Genomic DNA, 21241 nt, shown 5'->3' with positions numbered 1-21241 from the left:
TTGTTGCCCAGGCTGGTCTCAAACTGCTGACTTCAAGCAGCCCTCCTGCCTTGACCTCCCAATCTTTGTTTATATTTTTGATAGAAAAAATAGTATGTGTATTTTTGATTAATAAAAAATGAAAATAAGCCCAAAACCAGTAAGATAAATGGTTCCAGTCATATTTCTTTCAAATATGAGAAATAGTACCTACCTAATAAATTCAGGAATAAATTTTGGCTGAAATTTGGAAAGAATAAACAGTAAGTCAGTAAAATAGGCTAAGACTATCAAAAATAGCTAATAAAGAAACATACCACTTACATGGTGTGAGAGATCAGCATCCATAATAATTATGTAGTTTCCTGTGGCATGTTTCATTCCATGAATATATGCAGTTCCTAAAAATGAAAGTATATCCATTCAAGAAAATCAACAGAAATCTTTACATATACATTTGAACATGGAGGAAATTGTTTAGCACCTGAAGAGCACACATTAGTCCTCTAAGTCATATTAATTGGTATTTTTCCCCTTAAGTACATAGGTTCATGTATATTACATATATAATCAAGAAGGTAGCTGGCCACACACCCCCATTCAGATGTCAATTTAATAGAATCGATCATACCTCTATTTCAGTTTAGCAAATAAATAGTTTGTAAGTTCAAAAGTCTGAGATTATGTAGCAATTATCACATTCTCATGCTTTAAAAACCCATCTGTTGTTTTTTTTTAAAGCATCCCCCTAAGACACTGATGAGCTCCACATTTACAAATCAGCTTCCTACTTAATATCTCCACTTGGGTATTTCAGAAATCTCAAAAATAACATTGCAAAATCATCTTCCAGTTCTCTACCTCTCTTACAGGCCACCTCTCCAGGAAAGGCACCAACTATCCAACTGCTCCATCCACAGGTCTAGAGATGATTCTTGATTTCCTGCCTTTAACCATAACTTCTAAACTATAATTAAGTCCTATCGATTCTCCATCCAAAACATTTCAATTCCCTTTTCCTTCTCCACCTTCACTTAGTTCCAGGTGCTACCTTCTGATGCTTAGATGACTACCTAACAAGGCTCCCTGCTTCTGCTCTTCCCAGCTCTAAGTCCATTTCCACAAAAGCTACACACAGAGTGTCTTTTACACCGTAAGCCTGGTATGCTAGACCCTTGCTCTGGTATTTGGGGCCAAAGGCCTAGGTGACAAGTACTTAGCCAGTTCCATGCCTCAAAGTCCCACAGGGACTCGGCAGGCTAGGGTAACTTGTCAGGAGCAGAACTTGGGGATTCCTGCATTCTCTAGTCCAGACCCCTCACAAGTGTCTTATGAGCAAGGCTGAACTCTTCTAACTTATTTTGTTAAGAAGTGAATATCGGCTGGGTGTGGTGGCTAATGCCTGTAATCTCAGCACTTTGGGAGGCTGAGATGGGTGGATCACTGGAGGTCAGGGAGTTTGAGACCAGCCTAAGCAACATGGCGAAACCTCATCTCTACTAAAAATACAAAAAACTGGCCAGGCGCGGTGGCTCACGCTTGTAATCCCAGCACTTTGGGAGGCCGAGGCAGGCGGATCACCTGAGGTCGGGAATTTGAGACCAGCCTGACCAACATGGAGAAACCCCGTCTCTACTAAAAATACAAAATTAGCTGGGCATGGTGGTACATGCCTATAATCCCAGCTACCTGGGAGGCTGAGGCAAGAGAATCGCTTGAACCCAGGAGGCAGCGATCGCGGTGAGCCGAGATCACGTCATTGCACTCCAGCCTGGACAACAAGAGCGAAACTCCGTCTCAAACAAAAATTAGCCGGGCATGGTGGTGGTACACGCCTGTAATCCCAGCTACTCGGGAGGCTGAGGCACAAGAATGGCTCAAACCCAGGAGGCAGGGGTTGCAATGAGCCAAGATTGTGCCACTGCACTCCAGCCTGGGGATCAGAGCAAGACTGTCTCAAAAAGATAAAGGAGTGAATATTTACACTTTTTGGTTTCATGGCAGTTTCCAGATTTTTTTGAATCCCAAAGAATCTTCTGGGTTCAGATACTGAGAACATTTGATGCTTGGGAATTGATGGTCTTCAAGATAGCAGACTCCAGTTAAGCATTGTGCTTTCTTCATGTTAAGTTTTAGCACAAATAAAGGCAGAGTTTCCTCTCAGAATTACTGAGCTCATACGAGCTTTTCAATAATGCTGTATTTTTAAACATACTGGAAAAGCTTCCTTTTTTAAAAATAAAGAATAACTGTTTTTGTCGCTAGGCTGGAGTGCACTGGTGTGATCTCAGCTCACTGCAACCTCTGCCTCCTGGGTTCATGCGATTCTCCTGCCTCAGCCTCCCGAGTAGCTGGGATTACAGTTGCATGTCACGACGCCCAGCTAATTTTTGTATTTTTAGTAGAGATGGGGTTTTACCATGTTGGCCAGGATGGTCTCAATCTCTTGACCTCGTGATCCACCCGCCTCGGCCTCCCAAAGTGCTAAGATTACAGGCATGAGCCACTGCGCCCGGCCTTAAATAAAGAGTAACTTTTTAAACTTGTAACTTAAAGAATGTTCCAAGGTTTGCAGCATGCTGGTCCAAGATGTTTGCCCTCAGACCCATTCTCTGGCCCTTCCCTACTCTGTGCTATATTGTAGTGAACTACATATTCCAGATTCTCTTGTCAACTGGCTGCCAAACAGCTTTGGGAGGTACAGGTGGAAGACTGCAGGGAGGGGAAAAGGGAAAAGTCTAAGTGGTCCTCTCTCTGTTACTCTCCCTCCTACCTCTGACTGGGAATTTCCCACAGTACTAGCTCCTGCCAGGCAGCCCCCGCCCCATCATTCTAGCTCCCTCTGGGCAGCCCAAGTTCTTGGGCTCTAAAAACATCTCTTCCCGCTGTTGCTGCATCCCTAGGGGTGGCAGTAACCTCCAGCTGTTACTAATCTTAGTAGCCTCACTGCTCCATTTGGTTTCGCAGCAACTCCTTCACAGGTGTAACCAGAGACTCAGTATTAAATTCCCTACACTGAAAGACTTACAGTGGTTTCTATTTTCCTGAGTGGGCCTTGACTTATACAGGCGACCCAAGTTATACTATTTAAATGTCATTAAGATCATTTAAAACCATCATAGGAAGTTACTGTATTTTGGTCCTATTCCAAACTGGGAAAATACACACTGGATCATGTCACCAAGCAAGCAGCAGGTATGAGGGGTTAGAGGTTACACGACTTACCTAGTCCCAACTTTTTCTCTCGTGGTCTTAGAAGCTGTAGGAATAAGAAATAGCATTTTACACAAAGAAACAGAAATCTTATGTTAAATTTTATTTTATTCAAAAGTGCATACTCACTTTAATAGAAATATAGTTGCACTTGTTAGAACTTAAAGCAAAGTATGCTTAATATTTTTTTGCCAAAAGAAAAAAAAAAAAGCATTTGGTAACAAACCAAATAGTTCAACATAGCTAATATTCTTTTTTTTTTTTTTTTTTGAGACGCAGTCTCGCTCTGTTGCCCAGGCTGAAGTACAGTGGCGTGATCTCGGCTCACTGCAACCTCCGCCTCCTGGGTTCAAGTGATTCTCCTGCCTCAGCCTCCAGAGTAGCTTGGGATTACAGGCATGCACCACCATGCCCGGCTAATTTTTGTATTTTTAGTAGAGACAGGGTTCCACCGTGTTAGCCAGGATGGTCTCGATCTCCTGACCTCGTGATCCGCCCACCCTGGCCTCCCAAAGTGCTGGGATTACAGGCATGAGCCACCACGCCCGTCAGGCAAAGCAACATTCTTTAACCCCGACCCTACAATCAAAATTTTAAACTTTTTTTTTTCTGGTGTCACTCACTCTATTTTAAATATGTCTTTACATCTATACTTGATTTTCCTTTTAAACCTATTGATTCCTTCCTAGAAAAATGTAGGACTTACCTCATTATTTCACACCTTCTTGGGAAATCTCATGTTTGTTCTCTCGATTCCCTTTGGGTTTGTGAATACTAATATCACTCTTCCTCTATTAACTTATCTTGACCTTATGCTTAGATGACCTCATCTCCTCTACTGGTCCAAGGACATGTCATATTCCTAATTAAATTCTTTCTCTTTTCTTACTATTGGTCAATCACTTAGTCCTTCTAAATCTTTTTGCTTAATAGTTGGAGGCTGACTTTTATTTGTTTAGTTTTTCCTATTGGCTGGACACTTAAAAAGTCAAATGCCAAAGTTCTCACTGTGCTCTACGTTTCTGAGGTATGGGGTTCAGGGAGGCTCATTAGTGAGCATGTCTTGTCTACCTTGTCCCCTTCTACACTTGCCAGTATATAAGCAGGTTGCCTCTGACTGCAAATCTCTCAACATAGCATTTTCAATTAAAGCAGGATGAATTTTTTTTTTTTCACTATATGCAATCTGCTGGAGGTTTCTATTTGCATGGAATGTCTTTTTCCATCCCTTCACTTTAAGTCTATGTGTAACCTTACAAGTCAAGTCTTTTGTGGGAAGCATATAGTTGGCTCTTTTTAAAAAAAATTCATTCAGTCACTCCAGGTCTTTGGAGAATTTAATCCCTTTATATCCAAGGTAATTACTGACATGTAATGTAAGAACTTCCTACTGCCATTTTGTTAATTGCTTCTAGTTGTTTTGTAGATCTTTTGCTTCTTTCTCTTTCTCCTTTCTTTTATGATTATTTTCTGTACAATTATGCTTTGATTCCTTACTTTTCATCTTTTGTGAATCTACTTTAGGCTTTTCCTTTATGATTACCATGAGACTTACAAAACCCATCTTATAGTGATAACAGGCTATTTAAGCTGATAACAATCTAACTCTAACTGCTAAAAAGAAATCCTCTACGCTTTTACTCCACTATCCCCACATTTAAAAATTTTAAGTCACAATTTATATCTATAGCAAAGTACATCTTGCATAAAGATGGATAAAATACACTGCTGTCTGGTAAGAGCTTACAGGAAGGAAAGACATTCAAATAAGCATCTATGATAACTGCAAGTCACTGAACAAAATCAAACAGGATATATCAGATCACAGCTAGATTTTATTTGATTTTGTGAATAATTTCTGACAGAATACTGATCCCCATCTGGTATATGCCCTGAAAAAGCAAAATTTTTGAAGCTCATCTGAGATTTTCTATAACTCTGTTTTAGCTGGAAAATCTTTCTTTTAAAAAAAGGTAACTTTGGCCAGATGCAGTGGCTCACACCTGTAATCCCCGCACTTTGGGAGGCTGAGGCAGGTGAATCATTTGAGGTCAGGAGTTAAGAGACCAGCTTGGCCAACGTGGTGAGACCTCATCTCTACTAAAAATACAAAAATTAGCCAGGCGTAGTGGCACATGCCTGTAATCCCAGCTACTCTGAGTAAAAGAATCGCTTGAACCCGCGAAGTAGAGGTTGCATAAGCTGAGATCGTGCCACAGCACTCCAGCCTCGGTGACAGAGTGAGACTCCATCTCAAAAAACAAACAAACAAAGATAACTTTGTTATAGTTGCACACTCCCTTAACCCCAAGCGATACTTTCTAAGACTCCCAGGAGATGCCTGAAATCTCCAGTAGTACCAAACCTTATATATACTTTTTCTTTTTTTTTTTTTTTTTTTTTTTTTTTTGAGACGGAGTCTTGCTCTGTCTCCCAGGCGGGAGTGCAATGGCGCGATCTCGGCTCACTGCAAGCTCTGCCTCCCGGGTTCATGCCATTCTCCTGCCTCAGCCTCCCGAGTAGCTGGGACTACAGGCGCCCGCCAACACGTCCGGCTAATTTTTTGTATTTTTAGTAGAGATGGGGTTTCACTGTGTTAGCCAGGATGGTCTCGATCTCCTGACCTCGTGATCCGCCCGCCTCGGCCTCCCAAAGTGCTGGGATTACAGGCTTGAGCCACCGCGCCCGGCCTATATATACTTTTTCTTATACATACACACTTATCACAGTTTAATTTATAAATTAAGCACAGTAAGAGATTAACAATACCCAATAATAAAACAATTATAACAATATATTGTAATAAAAGTTATGTGAACTTGGTCTAACTCAAAAAATCTTCTTGTACTGTACTTACCTCTTTTCAGATTGCAGGTAACAAATCATGGAAAGCAAAACCATGGACAAGGAGACTATGATACTTATAATTTTCAGAATGTTCAAAGGTTTATATAAAATATTAGAGTACTATGGAGCCATTAACAGAAACGAAGTGAGCTGGTGACAAAAGATCGCCAGGACAGAATTAGAAGTAATGATGACACAGGAAGATGGCAGTTATGTTTTAAAAAACAAGACCACCACACTAACTAGTTCTACAAATGCACATACACACATATATGCACAAAAAAATGCACCAAACTGTTGACCCGGGTCTCCCCTGGGCAAGGGAATGGGATGCCTAATAGAAAATGTTCATCAGGTCGGGCGTGGTGGCTCACGCCTGTAATCCCAGCACTTTGCGGGGCTGAGGTGGGCAGATCGCCTGAGGTCAGGAGTTTAAGAAGAGCCTGACCAACATGGCGAAGCCCAGTCTCTACTAAAAATACTAAAATTAGCTGGCATGGTGGTGCAGGTCTGTAATCCCAGCTACTCGGGAGGCTGGGGCAGGAGAACTGCTTGAACCCAGGAGGCAGAGTGTGCAGTGAGGTGAGATCTTGCCATTGCACTCCAGCCTGGGTGACAGAGCGAGACTCCAATCTCGAAAAAAATAAAAATAAAGAAAATGTTCATCAAAGGCAACTTCGGTTTTACTGGTAACATTTATATTTTACAAGGATGTGCTTGTTTATTTCTTATGTAGGAAATCCAAACTGTTTCTATTTGATATGCTTTACTTTCAGACTCTTAATTCCACCTCTCCACCCTCCCCTGATCCTTTTTTGCCTCTTCATATCAATCTGATGGCTCCTTTCTATGTAAGGCAGGATAGCATTGCAGACAGAAGATGAACTCTGGAACCACAATGCCTGGGTTTGAATCCTGGCCACTACTCATTTGCCATGTGATCTTGAGAATATAAAGAGGCATGACAAAGCCCCCTCTCTCACTTGGCTTTCATGAGGAACAAGCAAGTGGATTCACATAAAGTGCTTGCAAGAATGCCAGGCATATACTTTTTGAAGTATGTTTGCCACAACTGCTTATAAAATACTTTAGTGGGAAACTATAATTTGTTTGACAAGAACCTTTGTAAAACTTATCACAGACAATCTTGAAAAAAGTTACTTAAAAACAGAATTGAGACTATACTACATATACAGTTTTATAAACTGCTTTATACTTATTACAAAGGCATTAAGTATTTTTGAGGGTCATGAGATTACTGCCAGATGATACTTCAGAAAAACAGTATCAATCTATACTAGGATCAACAGTATTTGAGTGGACTTGTTCTATAATACTCTCAGAAACACTGGGTTAAAAAGGAGAAAATAAAAATAAATCTTCAGCTAATAAGGCTAATATGTACTCTCCTGTTTTGTAAATCTTCACTTATCAGTGAGGCTCAGTATTTTTTTTCTTGTTTACTGGCCATTTCTAGTTTTGGTCTTATGAATTATCTGTTTGGTTGGGGTACTGATCTTGTTAGAAATATTTTGGTATTTGGGAATGGACAGAAGTTTAATATTTTCAAGTAGTCAAATCTTTTTATCTTATATCTGATGTTTTAAGAATAATAAACATGTGTTACATTTTATTATCAGAGTAAGTTTTTAAAATACTAAACTATAAAATAATGACAAAATGTAAGACAAAGTTCTAAGAATCTAATATACAGCACGGTGACTATAGTTAATAGTATCATATTATATACTTGAAATTTACAGAGAGCAGATCTTAACTGTCCTCATCACTGTCAACTTGCCCCCAAGGGTAACTACATGAGGTGATGGACAGGTTCATTCCCCAAATGTGGTATTCATTTCAGAATGTGTATGTGTATCAAACCATTGCATTGTATACTTTAAATATATATAACTTTGTCAATTATACCTCAATAAAGCTGGAAGAAAATATGACAAAATATAAATGACTTTACCTGATCTCAAGTTGGGAGATGAAACAAACTACATAAACCAAACATAATAGAAGCATTCAACACAGAGCAGTTGAAGTCCTTCACGATTTCAGATCTCTGCCTTGTAAGCACTGTGAATAGTTCAGAGTAAGTGCCCCCAATTTCTCTATGGTCCTACCTAGTTAGGTCATTAAAAATGACCTAACCTCTTGCTTCAGTTGTGTCAACTACAGAATTTTTAAAAATATCTTCTTTGGCTTCTTTTCTGAAAGATTCATTTCAGCCGGTTTGAAAGGCTGACAAAGCATCTGTGGTGAATACTTTATCTGACATATTCTAACATGGTTTCAATAATCCCTCATTTTCCCAACTAAACATACGTATGTCACTAAAAGCAAGTGTCATCCCTAGCATGGATTAATACTGTTTTTTTTTAAAGTCATTTTCTAGTTTAACTTATTTAAATGTCATAAAATAATGAATGAATAAGGAATTTTATCTGGTAGAGGGAAATCATAAGTCAATGCAACTTTCTCATTTTGAATTTTATTGGGTTGACAGGAAAAATGTCTTTGAAGACAATGCTGTTTCAAAATTTGAAAGGTCAGTCTAGTAACCATTCCCTAAAATCAATCAGTCACATCCTAAGGCTGAGGTTTTATGACAAAAGTATTCAAAATGTTGTCTGGTTGATGGTCTGAGATTAAATGGCAGCACATAACTCAGAGTGTTGTGAATCAGTGGCCTTCACCCTGGGCTTCTAAAAGAAAACTTGGGGAACTACTGGCCAAAAATTCAAACCTAGCATTACTGAAAGTCTCTGCTAGAAGCCTGAAAATTTGTCAACTTTTTACCTCCTTCTGTATTCCTATCCATTAGAAGGTTTTCAGAGAAGACTTGAGGTGTGACAGACCTGAGTTACTCATCTGTGAGACAGACTGAAAGAATTCCTAGTATAGATTTACCATGTAGTGAGTAACACAGTTCCTTTAAACTCTTGCCACCAAGAACTCACACAACCGACACTCACCTCCAAGTAGAAAGTATTTCTATTACTGAGATTTATCAAGAATATTTAGACTGAGTGACTTTTTTTTTTTAATGATGATTAATTTACTGTTTCTTGAACTGTAAATAATAAAGGTTCTCAAAGGGACTTCTTTCTCTATACCAATGGTTCTCTACTGGAGGCAAAGGGTAATTTTTCCCCTAAGGAAATATCTGACAATATCCTAACATTGCCAAGTGGGGAGGGGGGTTTCTAGTGGCATCTAGTGAGAAGAGTCCAGATGTGGTGCTGAACATCCTACAATAAACACAACCCCCACAGTAAAGAATTAATCTGTCCACACGTCAATAGTGCCAAGACTGAAAAACTCTGGTCTGCAATAATTTGTGAACATAAATTATAAAAGAGCTCACAAGTATACATAAACATTTGTAAATCCAAACCAGTGACCAAAAATAAAATTCATGAAGCCATTATAAAATAAACTCTATATTTGCCTAAGCAACTTCTATATTAGAATAACAAGTTTCAAGGTGCAGTGGGTAAATCTAAAGTTTAGATTTACTAATCTACTTCCACAAGACTATTCTATAGACCAAAAATGCCAAGTACTCTGAGAAGTCATTAATGTTTCACAAGAAAACAATAACTTTTTCTACCTACACACTCTTAATTTCAGGCAGTATTCTCGAAAGAAAGTATGAGAATACTTACCGAAAGGGAGCAAGAATGATTAAGACACACACACTACTAATTACAACCCAATTATATAATATTCCTTGTCAATTCAGTATCATGCTTTAATTTTTGCCCTTCAAGAAAATTTATCTGCAGAATTAGTCATAAACAGAGTTCATCCAAAAGCTCACTCTGCTGTAAAATGACCATTGACCCAATATACCAAAGATACGTAAAATTTTACGGACAACGAAAATGCATTTAAATCCCAAATGCGTAAGTTGCTCTTTATCTATTCAGTTTCTAAACAAATAGATTGAATTTAAGCATTGTTCTTGTCTCATCTTTCCCCTACATAATCACAATTCATATCACAGAAAAATGTTCTTACAACTTACAATTCTGTCTGACCCATAGATCTTCTCCAACTGTTCAGCAACATCCCTTGTTCCATCTGGGCTTCCATCATCTATGATTATAATTTCATAGTTGATTCCACTAAAAAAATTAAATTTGTATTAATGATTGGTGACAGTGTTCTCAAATTTAAAAGTAATTTAAAAATTACTAATTCCTTAAAAGTATAAATGGAGATTTATTGCTATATTAATCGTTGAGGAAAACTTCAATTATCAAATGAAATAAATGTCAAACATTTAGTACCTTACCTCCAAACCCAGTATGTTGCTGAAACATGCTAATGTCCTGAGATATTAAAGCATTCTTACACAGAGAACATACTTTTCAGTTCAAAAGAAAATCATGTAATGACCTATGTATCATATGAATTTTTTTGTTTTGAGATGGAGTCTTGCTCTGTCGCCAGGCTGGAGTGCAGTGGCGCAGTCTCGGCTTACCTCTGCCTCCTGGCCTCAAGTGATTCTCCTGCCTCAGCCTCCCGAGTAGCTGGGACTACAGGCGCCCACCACCACACCTGGCTAATTTTTTGTATTTTTAATAGAGACGGGGTTTCACCGTGTTAGCCAGGCTGGTCTCAATCTCCTGACCTTGTGATCTGCCCGCCTCGGCCTCCCAAAATGCTGGGATTACAGGCATGAACCTCCGTGCCCAGCCATATGAAATTTTATTACCTATTTGGAAATAATATTCTGAACCTTAATAGCAAATCTTAGTTACATAAAATATTTCAAAAGTACTTTACACGGTAACTCAAACCAAACTGAGTAACTCTGAGTGATTATTCTTAATTTGATCCAAATAGAATAATCAAGTATAACTCTGATTTAATTTCACCTTTAAAAAAACCCATTTTAGAATGGTGACACAATCTTAAACCACCATTTCAAATAGTTGTGCCTATTACCTCACATTATCAAATTAAAAAAACAAAAGCAGAGTAGCATTACAAAAGATTACACTGTGCTTCAGAATTAACATCTGTTACTTCCCATTAATCTCAGGTGGTAGTTTCTAGTCTAAAAACAAACCAACACAATACTTGGTGGATAAATAATACCTACGACATAATATTCCGTTTTCTCTTGGTCCTGCTTTAAGAAACAAATAGAAGAGGCCGGGCGCAGTGGCTCACGCCTGTAATCCCAGCACTTTGGGAGGCCGAGGCGGGCGGATCACGAGGTCAGGAGATCGAGACCATCCTGGCTAACACAGTGAAACCTCGTCTCTACTAAAAAGAACCCGAGCGGAGCTTGCAGTGAACCAAGATCGTGCCACTGCACTCACCCTGGGCAACAGAGCAAGACTCCATCTCCAAAAAAAAAAAAAGAAAAAAGAAACAAATACAAGAAAATCAACCAGAGAACATATTCCACTGTTAAAGGCTTTAACAAGTCAGCCCCAGCAAACTTTGAAGACAAGAAAGCAAACCCCTGTGTTATCTATTCTTCAAGAGTAGATACAATGACTTTGGCTTCCCACTGTGCCTTAAATTGGGCACTGGTGCCTTTACATGCCAAAATATGTAAGGTGATTTTAATAGACGTGCTGAAAGAGAAATTCCATAAACAAAATGGGGTCGTTAAAAGCAAATTACTGTCCCCTATCACTTCAAAGCAGCTACACCACCTGAGGGTGAGGCAGCTTAAAGGTACCAAGCTGGGCTGACTTCAGGTAATTTGATTGCATCTGAAAAGTTTGTTTCCTTTATCAAACTTCATTTTGATCTTAAAAGATTCATTCACAAACCATTAAAAGATAAATTGTATTACATAAAAAAATTAAAACAGCAAAAAAAAAAAAAATTGCAAAATTAGAATACAGGCCCTGAACGAGATCGGTTGTATGATAATTTCTTTAATTTAGAGCTTATAGAAATCAAAAGATTAACTAAACAGGAAAAATAAAAATTTTAAAACTTTGAGGGGCAAGGCATATGAAGGCAGTTATTCAAGGAAATACAATCAAAACAGCAATGGTTTTCACAAAAGAGTACTTCCAACAATGTCAAGTTTAATGCTCAGGCGGGCTGGCTGATGGGAAAACAGGCACTCTGAAGAATGGAGAGTCCAAGCTTGTACCTTTTTTTCTTTAGAGAATTTGGCAATAACTGTCCATTTTAAGCACATTTCTGTCGACCCAGCAATCCTACCTCGAAGAATTTATCCCTAGTACACAAGTAAAAGTATGAACGTGTCTGCTGCCAACATTGATGCAATAAAGGAGCACCGCTATGTGTCAAGCACTTTTCTAAATTTAGCTGGAAAATATGGTGTGAACAAAGTCCTTGTTCTCATTTGCAAAGCAAAAGCCAAAAAACACAAACAACCAAAAGGCGCTGGAAATAATCCAGTTCATTGCCATGACCTGATTAAATAAATAACACAGCCATATGGAATGTTACCTAACTTCCAAAATAATTTGCTATGTTTGTATACGTTAATATGAAAAAAAGTCTTCAAAGATTTCACAGCATGATCCCATTTGTGCAATCGTAAAACAAGTTACTTCGTACTGACTCCAGGATTTTTTGCAGTTTTTAAAAACACTGCATTAACACTTCCAAATTTGAACTCCACCCACCCCCCACCCCGGTTCTAACAATCACACCAAACATCCACCAGTGATCAGCGAAGATGCCCTTCTGCTTTCTCCTTTCCAGAAAGGTTATCGTGCCCAGGAATAGCTCCCTAACCCACACACACCAAACCTCATGCTTATATAAGCACTCGGCACCGGAGTGGAGAGTGAGAGCTCTCGCTTGGACTCCCGGCTCTTGCCGCAGATCCTGACGGCCTAGAGGGAGGAGTGGGATCACGCTTTCAGCCTCGCTTTCAAGTAAAAGAGTGGTCAACCTTTCTACGGAAAGGCGGGGGACGGGAGTACTTCATAAGAAAGATAAATGAGAGTCTCACAAAACCCAAGGGCAGGAATGAGAACCCAGGACACGAAGAAAACCCAACAAGCATCCGCCTCTGCTTCCCTCGCAGGGTGGCCCTCTCCCCGGGCCTTCCTGCGTGAGGCAAAGAAGGCTGGACAGGGCCGCTTCGCGCAGCCAGCTGCCGACACCCGGGCCGGGGAAGCCAGCTCATCTCATTCCTCGGGGAGGGAGACCTGGTGCGCTACCTCTCGGAGAAGCTTTTCACCAGCAGCCACACGATGAGCGGCAGGTTCTCGCGCTCGTTGTAGGTGGGTAAAAGCACCGAATATTTGTTCTGTCGTGGACTGCGCACTTCCAGCTCCCGCCGAGACCTGCGAGGACTACGACTGACTTCCAAGGAGGCCATGGCGGAACTGAACCAGATGCCGGAAGCGGAATTACGTAATGCGGCGCGGAAAAGGACGGGTCGGACCGTACCAAATTCAGAAGCGGGGGATGATCTGTGTGATTGATCGCTAGTTCTTCTAGGGCATTGTGTGGTTCAATTAGAAATATTCTGGATTTATACATCTTTAAAGTTTAATCTGAAGGTTTCTTCAGGAAGTAACTATCTATTCATCACCTTTTCCCAAGCTCCATAAAGTTTTTTAGTTTATCCCAGTCGCTAGGAAACAGAAGCCGGAAGCGGAAATGCCTTCACGACAACGTCCGGAAGAGGTCGCCATGGCTTCTCAGGAGGAGGTACTCGCCTTACAAGCTGAAGTTGCCCAACGTGAGGAGGAATTGAATTCGCTGAAGCAGAAGCTGGCGTCGGCCCTTTTGGCTGAGCAGGAACCGCAGCTAGAACGGCTGGTTCCGGTGTCGCCGCTTCCGCCGAAGGCCGCTCTGTCCCGAGATGAGATTCTGCGCTATAGCCGGCAGCTAGTGCTGCCCGAGCTGGGCGTGCACGGGCAGCTGCGCCTGGGGACCGCGTCCGTGCTAATCGTGGGCTGCGGTGGGCTCGGCTGTCCAGTAGCGCAGTACTTGGCAGCGGCCGGCGTGGGCCGCCTTGGCCTTGTGGACTATGACGTGGTAGAGATGAGCAACCTGGCCCGCCAAGTGCTGCATGGCGAGGCACTGGCTGGCCAGGCCAAGGCCTTTTCGGCCGCCGCCTCGCTGCGTCGCCTCAATTCGGCAGTGGAATGCGTGCCATACACTCAGGCCCTTACGCCAGCCACTGCCCTAGACCTGGTCCGCCGATATGATGTGGTGGCTGACTGCTCGGACAACGTGCCCACTCGCTACCTGGTTAATGACGCATGTGTGCTGGCGGGTCGGCCCCTTGTGTCTGCCAGTGCCTTGCGCTTCGAGGGCCAAATCACAGTCTACCATTATGACGGTGGGCCTTGCTATCGCTGCATATTCCCCCAACCACCCCCAGCGGAGACAGTGACCAACTGCGCGGACGGCGGGGTGCTCGGTGTCGTAACTGGGGTCCTGGGCTGCCTGCAGGCCTTGGAAGTGCTGAAAATCGCTGCGGGTTTGGGCCCCTCTTACAGTGGCAGCTTGTTGCTCTTTGATGCCCTGAGAGGGCATTTCCGCTGTATTCGGCTGCGGAGCCGCAGGCTCGACTGTGCAGCTTGCGGGGAACGGCCCACTGTAACTGATCTGCTGGACTATGAAGCCTTCTGTGGCTCCTCAGCCACTGATAAATGCCGCTCTCTGCAATTACTGAGCCCAGAGGAGCGTGTTTCTGTCACCGACTATAAGCAACTTATGGATTCTGGGGCATCTCACCTGTTGCTGGACGTCAGGCCTCAGGTGGAGGTGGACATTTGTCGTTTGCCTCATGCCTTACACATCCCTCTGAAACATTTGGAACGCAGGGATGCGGAGAGCCTGAAACTCTTAAAAGAAGCAATCTGGGAAGGGAAGCAGGGCACACAAGAAGGGGCTGCTGTCCCCATTTATGTGATTTGCAAACTGGGAAATGACTCACAGAAAGCCGTGAAGATCCTCCAGTCCTTATCAGCAGCTCAAGAGTTAGACCCTTTAACAGTTCGGGATGTTGTGGGGGGCCTCATGGCCTGGGCGGCCAAAATCGATGGAACATTTCCACAGTACTAAGGTGACTGGTATAGTCTGATGAGAAAGATGTGGATTGCCATAATACCTCAAAGATACACTTGTTTGCATTTTTCAGTAATATACATAGGAGCTGGAGATTCTACAGTATCTGAATACATGGACTCCTTTTTTATAAGGAGTGTTAAAAATTGTTATGTATTGGATGACTTAATGGATTATACTGTTTCTGAGAACCATCTTTTTTTTTTTCAGCACACGGAGGGTGTCTTGGACATGTGAGATGTAACGTGACAAGATTTTGTATTTTAAACTGCAGATCATTTACCTGTCCTTATTTTCCACCTACCCCAGTCAAAATGCTTTCTAAATCATTTTCACAGATTATATACTTAGGATCTGTTTACTGTTCAGTTAAGAAATTCTTGGATCTTATTAATATTTCATACGATAGAATACATCCTACAGAAATACATGTTTAAAATGTAAATTGTTTTAATTATTCAGAAAGGGGGTCATTCTATTTGGCATTTTGAATTAGTATCAAAATGAGATTTTTGTTTTTTTTGAGATGGAGTCTCGCTCTGTTGCCCAGGCTGGAGTGCAGTGGTGTGATCTCAGCTCACTGCAACCTCTGCCTCCCACGTTCAAGCGACTCTCCTGCCTCGGCCTCCTGAGTAGCTGGGATTACAGGCGCACGCCACCACGCCCGGGTAATTTTTGTATTTTTAGTACAGAGGGGGTTTCAGCATGTTTGTCAGACTGGTCTCAAACTCCTGACCTCGTGATCTGCTTGCCTCGACCTCCCAAAGTGCTGGGATTACAGGCATGAGCCACCACACCCGCCCAAGATCTTTAAAGTTTACCAAAATAAAGGAAACCACCTTTGTAGTCTGTCAGTGCCTCTTATAAATTGCTACTGAAGAAAGTTAGCTTCAGGGTCCACCTTATGTTGCACACATACAACATTGTTTAAATTGCATACTATGGTTTGACTTGCTTTGGAATTTTCAAGTCAAAGTCCCAACCCTTTGCCTCTCCCTCTTTAATTTGCCTTTTCTCTTTTGATTTAATGTTTTTTTATTCCAGCATTTTATACTAATGTAAAATGTTTTTATGTTTGTTTACTTAACATTTTCATAAAATAGTAGGTAGTCTCCCCAACTTCCAATATAGACAACAACATTATAAGTAAAAATTTGATTTGTGAGTGCCTATCAGTGGCCAGTTGAACTAATGGCTTGTCAGGAGGGGGCCTGTTCGCTCACCAGTTGCTGCGTGCAGGCTTGTAATCATCAGTTGCTGCTGCTGTTTTTTAAGAGTGGCAGAAATCACAGATATAACTACAAAATCTTTGTGTCTCTGTTAACCATTTTTTTAAAGCATAAATGTATTATAAGCCAGAAAAAACCCTTTGCAGACCAGATTTACTTACTAATTTGCAATTTGTGGTATAGAATCTTGTTTTATTATAAGAGGGTGGTATTTAACAAATTCAAAATTAGTCATCAGTTTTTAACTGAAACGTTGTACCTAATTATTTGAACAGGTATACTTAAAGTATGGTATACCCTTCTGTTATAAAGATGAAGCAGGTCTCTATGACTGTTCCTCCCAAAGAGTTACGGACGTAAATGACTGTGACCTGGAGTGGGGAACAAAGATGGCTGGCCTGTGTTTTTCATCTCCTTCTTCCAGGGACACCTGATTCTGATACATAGTAGGAAACAAATAGCGAGACACAGGAACAATTTCATATTCTAAAGACTGACGTCCTAAAGTTATAGACAGTTGTAGTTCCTACAAACCTGGTTGTCACTGGCGACAGGCAAGAGAAGCTGACTAGCTAAGTGTTAAGAGGGTTTACTAAAGTGATAGGAGGTGCTTTTGAGAATTTTGGGGACAGATTCAAGGCTATGCTTCTAGGAATGATGCCCGAAATCATGCACAAAACTGGCTTTAGGAGAACAGTGTCTATGTTGTGCTGCCCTGTCGAGTACCGGAGGAAACGCCAGTATAGTCTCACCAGTTTCACTTGACGTGGCCCCGCCTGCTCTCCCAGAAAGCCCAACATTTCAGCCACAGTCCATGTGTCGAGAAACAGAGTCACTACATTATTCTTTTCTGAGTCAAGCCTTAGGAGGGTGCCTGGTAGGCAGAGTCTAATTACATGCCTACATCTTAGCTGCAAGACAGGCTGGGAATTTGTGTCTTGATATCTACAATAGGAATACAGAACTCATGATGTGGGATTTTCCCAAATAGTGAAATATTTTTCAAAAGATGGGCTGTTAAGAATATGACAGATATCCAGTACACAACCCAGATCTATTTCAGTATTTGTTTTTTGTTGTTGTTTTGGAGACAGAGTCTCGCTCTATCCCCCAGGCTGGAGTGCAGTGGCATGGTCTCGGCCCACTGCAACCTCCACCGCCCGTGTTCAAGTGATTCCCATGCCTCAGCCTCCCGAGTAGCTGGGATTACAGGCACCTGCCACCACACCTGGCTAATTTTTCTATTTTTAGTAGTGATGGGGTTTCGCCATGTTGGCCTGGCTGGTCTTGAACTCCAGACCTCAGGTGATCTATGCACCTCAGCCTCCCAAAGTGCTAGGATTACAGGCGTGAGTCACTGCACCTGGCATATGTTAGTATTTGAAATTTGGTTTTCTCTGGGGATTGTAGCTATGTTTTTATTGTGAGATAGGATTTGAACATAATTTGTTTTTTGAGATGAAGTCTTGCCTCATTGCCCAGGCTGGAGTGTAGTGTTGTGATCACAGCTCACTGCAGCCTCAACCTCCTGGGTACAAGTGATCCTCCCACTTCAGCCTCTCAAGTAGCTTGGATTACAGTTGTGTGCCACCATGCCTAGCCATTTTTTAATTTAAAAAATTTTTTGTAGTAATGGGGTCTGAATGTGTGGCCTAGGCTGATCTCAAACTCCTGGGCTCAAGCAACCCTCCCGCCTCAGCCTCCCAAAGTGCCTGGGATTACAGGTGTGAGGCACCATGCCCAGCCTGAACTTGATTTTTTTTTTGTTTCCTTTTCATAACATCGAGTACCTTCAGTGTACTAGTTTTTCTAGGTTCTGGAATAAAAATGAGCAAGAGGTTTCCTGTTGTAGAGGAGTTTATATTTAAATGGAGATAAGTAAATTACTGATAAGTGCCATAAAAGAAATGAAACTGACATATTAGGGTGGGGGAGGGGATCTGTTTTGAATAGCTTAATTATGGAAGGCCTCAGAGATGACGTTAAACCCAAAACCTGAAAGATGAGAGAGAGCCAGTTACAAAAGATCTGAGGAAAATTCTATGCTGGGAGAAAAATAACTGTAAAGACCTCAAGGTAAATAAACTTGGAATGTTCCGTTCAAGAAACTGCAGAGGCAAGTTGGGTTGCGAACAATTAGGGAGAGCGGGACAGGGTGAGGTTTGAGAAGCAGGGAACATCATAAACTTTGTAGACCGTAATAGTTTGGTTTTTATTCTAAATACAATAATAGCTAATATTTTGAGCACTTACTGTGTTATTTGGGATGTGAATCCAGATGCTCTGGTGGAAGAGCCCATTCCCTAAGTGTCATGCTATACTGACTCTAAACAAAACTTTATCATTGCTTCATATGTGTTCATGCCCTGTCAGGGCAGAGAAAGCAATCTATGTCCTGACAATCACGGAAGTGTATTCCAGATACAATAGAAATGTACTCTGAGACATTTGGTATGCCTCCTTCTCTCTAGATGTGGAACTCCAGAGTGAAATATTGGGGAATCCTCTGTGTGACACTGGTGTATTACACAGGCAGTGTTCCGAGGTGGGTGGATCACTTAAGGTCAGGAGTTCGAGACCAGCCTGGCCAACATGGAGAAACCCCGTCTCTACTAAAAATACAAAATTTGCCGAGCGTGGGGGTGTGCGCCTGTAATCCCAGCGGCTTGGGAGGCTGAGGCAGGAGAATCACTTGAACCTGGGAGGCAGAGGTTGCAGTGAGCCGAGGTCATGCCATTGCACTCCAGCCTGGGCAACAAGAGTGAAATTCTGTCTCAAACAAACAAACAAACCAAAACCAAGCCCAGAATTTGGGTGAAAAATAGGATAGTTTATTATGAAGTACTGTGGACTGACACTGACTCTGGTTTCCAATCTTTAGTTCAATTATTCACGATTTAAAAAACAACAGTTGTGAATTATCTAGGTGTTTCTTTTCTGCTGCTGCCTTTGTTTTGGTGGGGGACAGTGTCTCTCCCAGGCTGGAGTGCATTGGTGTGATCTTGGCTCACTGCAACCTCAGCTTAGGACTATTTAATTAATCAACAGCTGCTATGTATTTTATCCTCATGCCCATTGCTCTGTAGAGAAACGTCTGCCCATGTCTGTAGGCTTGACAACTCTGACCTTGCACAAAGCCCCGAGTTTCCCATTTATTTGCTTCTATTCTATCAGAACTAGAACCTGAGTGCTTATTATAAGTAGAGGACATGTAATGGGGAAGTCATTTAGGTCATGCCAAGGAAACGCAACGGGTTCATTTAAGAAATATTTAATGCTCATTACAAATGGTCAGGTACTGATGCCTGACACAGAGGGACACAACCACAAACAAGACAGACTGGGCGTCTGTCCATACAACCTTACATCCTAGTAGAAGAGAGAGAGGAGAGATAACCAGTTATGCAATCACAGATTGTGATTTGTAAGAAGGAATAATGGCTGGGGGCTGGGGTGGTAGCCAGAAAAGACCCCTGGCAAGGGGCCATTTCAGCCAAGAAGCTTGAAGGAGATGGCAGGAGCCACAAGATGAGCTGGGAAGAGCATTCAGGCGAGGGGAACAGCAAGTGCAAGGGTTCTGAGGCTGGAAAGAGCATCTTGAGTTGGAAGACACATAGAAGCCAGTTAAAGCCAGAGCACAATGAATGGGAAGAGGGAGGCCGGGACCAGATGGCGCAAGGCATCGTGGGATATGGTGAGGAGGCTGGATGTTATTCTAAGGATCATGGAAACCCATGGGAGGTTTTAAGAAGGAGGATGTGGCCAGGCGCGGTGGCTCACGCCTGTAATTCTAGCACTTTGGGAGGCCAAGGTGGGCGGATCATCTGAGGTCAAGAGTTTGGGACCAGCCTGGCCAACATGGTGAAACTCCGTCTCTACTAAAAATAAAAAAATTAGCCGGGCAGTAGTGGTGCATGCCTGTAATCCCAGTTATTCAGGAGGCTGAGGCAGGAGAATCGCTTGAACCCAGGGGGCAGAGGTTGCAGTGAGCTGAGATTGCACCACTTCACTCCAGCCTGGGCAAAAGATTGAAACTCCATCTCAAAAAAAAAAAAAAAAAAAAAAAAGGATGTGCTGGTGTGCTGGGACCCTGTTTCTATATTACCAAGATTCTTCTGGCCCCTCTGTGAAAAAGGGAGATTATGGGGCAAGGACAAAGGCAGAGGATCAGTTAGGCACAGGTGAAAAGTGATGGCTCCTAAGTATGTCAGTTTCCTATTGCTGCTGTAACAAGTTACCACAAACGAAGTGGCTTGACACAGGTTTATTCTCTTACCGTCCTGGAAGTCAGAAGTCCTAAAATCAAGGTGTGATCAGGGCTGCTTTTTTTCTGGAGGCTCTAGGAGAGGATTCGTTCCTGGTCTTTTCCAGCTTCTAGAGGCTGCCTGCCTTCATCGGCTCTCGACCCTTCCTCCATCATCGAAGTCAATGGTATATCAGTTTCAACCCCCACCTCCCTTGTGATGCCCTCAGTCCAACTCTCCCTCACAAACTCTCTCATTCTCCTGTCTCCCTCTTTTTTTTTTTTTTTTTTTTTTTTTGAGACAGAGTATCGCTCTGCCGCCCAGGCTGGAATATAGTGGCTCCATCTCCGCTCACTGCAACCTCCGCCTCCCAGGTTCAAGTGATTCTCCTGCCTCAGCCTCCTGAGTAGCTGGGACTACAGGCATGTGCCACCACGCCTGGCTAATTTTTGTATTTTTAGTAGAGACAGGGTTTCACCATGTTGGCCAGGCTGGTCTCAAACTCCTGACCTCAGGTGATCCACCCGCCTCAGGCTCCCAAAGTGCTGGGATCATAGGCGTGAGCCACCGCATCCGGCCTTGTCTGCCTCTTCTAAGGGCTTGTGATTATATAGGGCCCACCTGGCTAATCCAAGCTACACTCCCCATCACAGGATTTTTTTTTTTTTTTAACCTTGCAGC

General features: G+C 42.2%; 2 protein-coding genes across 7 annotated transcripts in view; one reads left to right on the top strand and one right to left on the bottom strand.

Moving 5' to 3' along the window:
* The window catches only part of DPM1 (dolichyl-phosphate mannosyltransferase subunit 1, catalytic), a 68858-nt gene extending 54996 nt beyond the window's left edge, over positions 1–13862 (bottom strand). For 3 of the 6 annotated variants that reach the window (XM_055266277.2, XM_055266278.2, XM_055266281.2), the window contains exons 1-5: positions 13224–13426; positions 10079–10178; positions 3205–3238; positions 304–380; positions 194–219 (exon numbers count right to left, since the gene is read on the bottom strand). In XM_055266277.2, the coding sequence (XP_055122252.1) occupies positions 194–219; positions 304–380; positions 3205–3238; positions 10079–10178; positions 13224–13384 (398 nt within the window). In that variant the 5' untranslated portion in view covers positions 13385–13426. Of the gene's footprint in view, positions 1–193; positions 220–303; positions 381–3204; positions 3239–10078; positions 10179–13223 lie in introns of all 6 variants that reach the window. The other 3 variants (XR_010119326.1, XM_055266280.2, XM_055266279.2) reach the window with 3 other exon arrangements.
* Positions 13630–15938, top strand: MOCS3 (molybdenum cofactor synthesis 3). Its single transcript, XM_055266275.2, has one exon. It carries the CDS (start codon positions 13669–13671, stop codon positions 15082–15084), a length of 1416 nt encoding a protein of 471 aa, XP_055122250.1. The 5' UTR covers positions 13630–13668; the 3' UTR covers positions 15085–15938.
* The last annotated feature ends 5303 nt before the right edge of the window (positions 15939–21241 follow it).

The sequence above is a fragment of the Symphalangus syndactylus genome, chromosome 24 (genome assembly GCF_028878055.3).
Source record: "Symphalangus syndactylus isolate Jambi chromosome 24, NHGRI_mSymSyn1-v2.1_pri, whole genome shotgun sequence".
In the NCBI taxonomy this organism is placed as follows: Eukaryota; Metazoa; Chordata; class Mammalia; order Primates; family Hylobatidae; genus Symphalangus; species Symphalangus syndactylus.
The sequence above is the reverse complement of the archived record's forward strand: the minus strand, read 5'-3'. Positions and strand labels throughout refer to the sequence as shown.

Coding starts and splice junctions, on each gene's coding strand:
- MOCS3 (XM_055266275.2), top strand. CDS start 13,669: ATGCCTTCACGACAACGTCCGGAAGAGGTCGCCATGGCTTCTCAGGAG.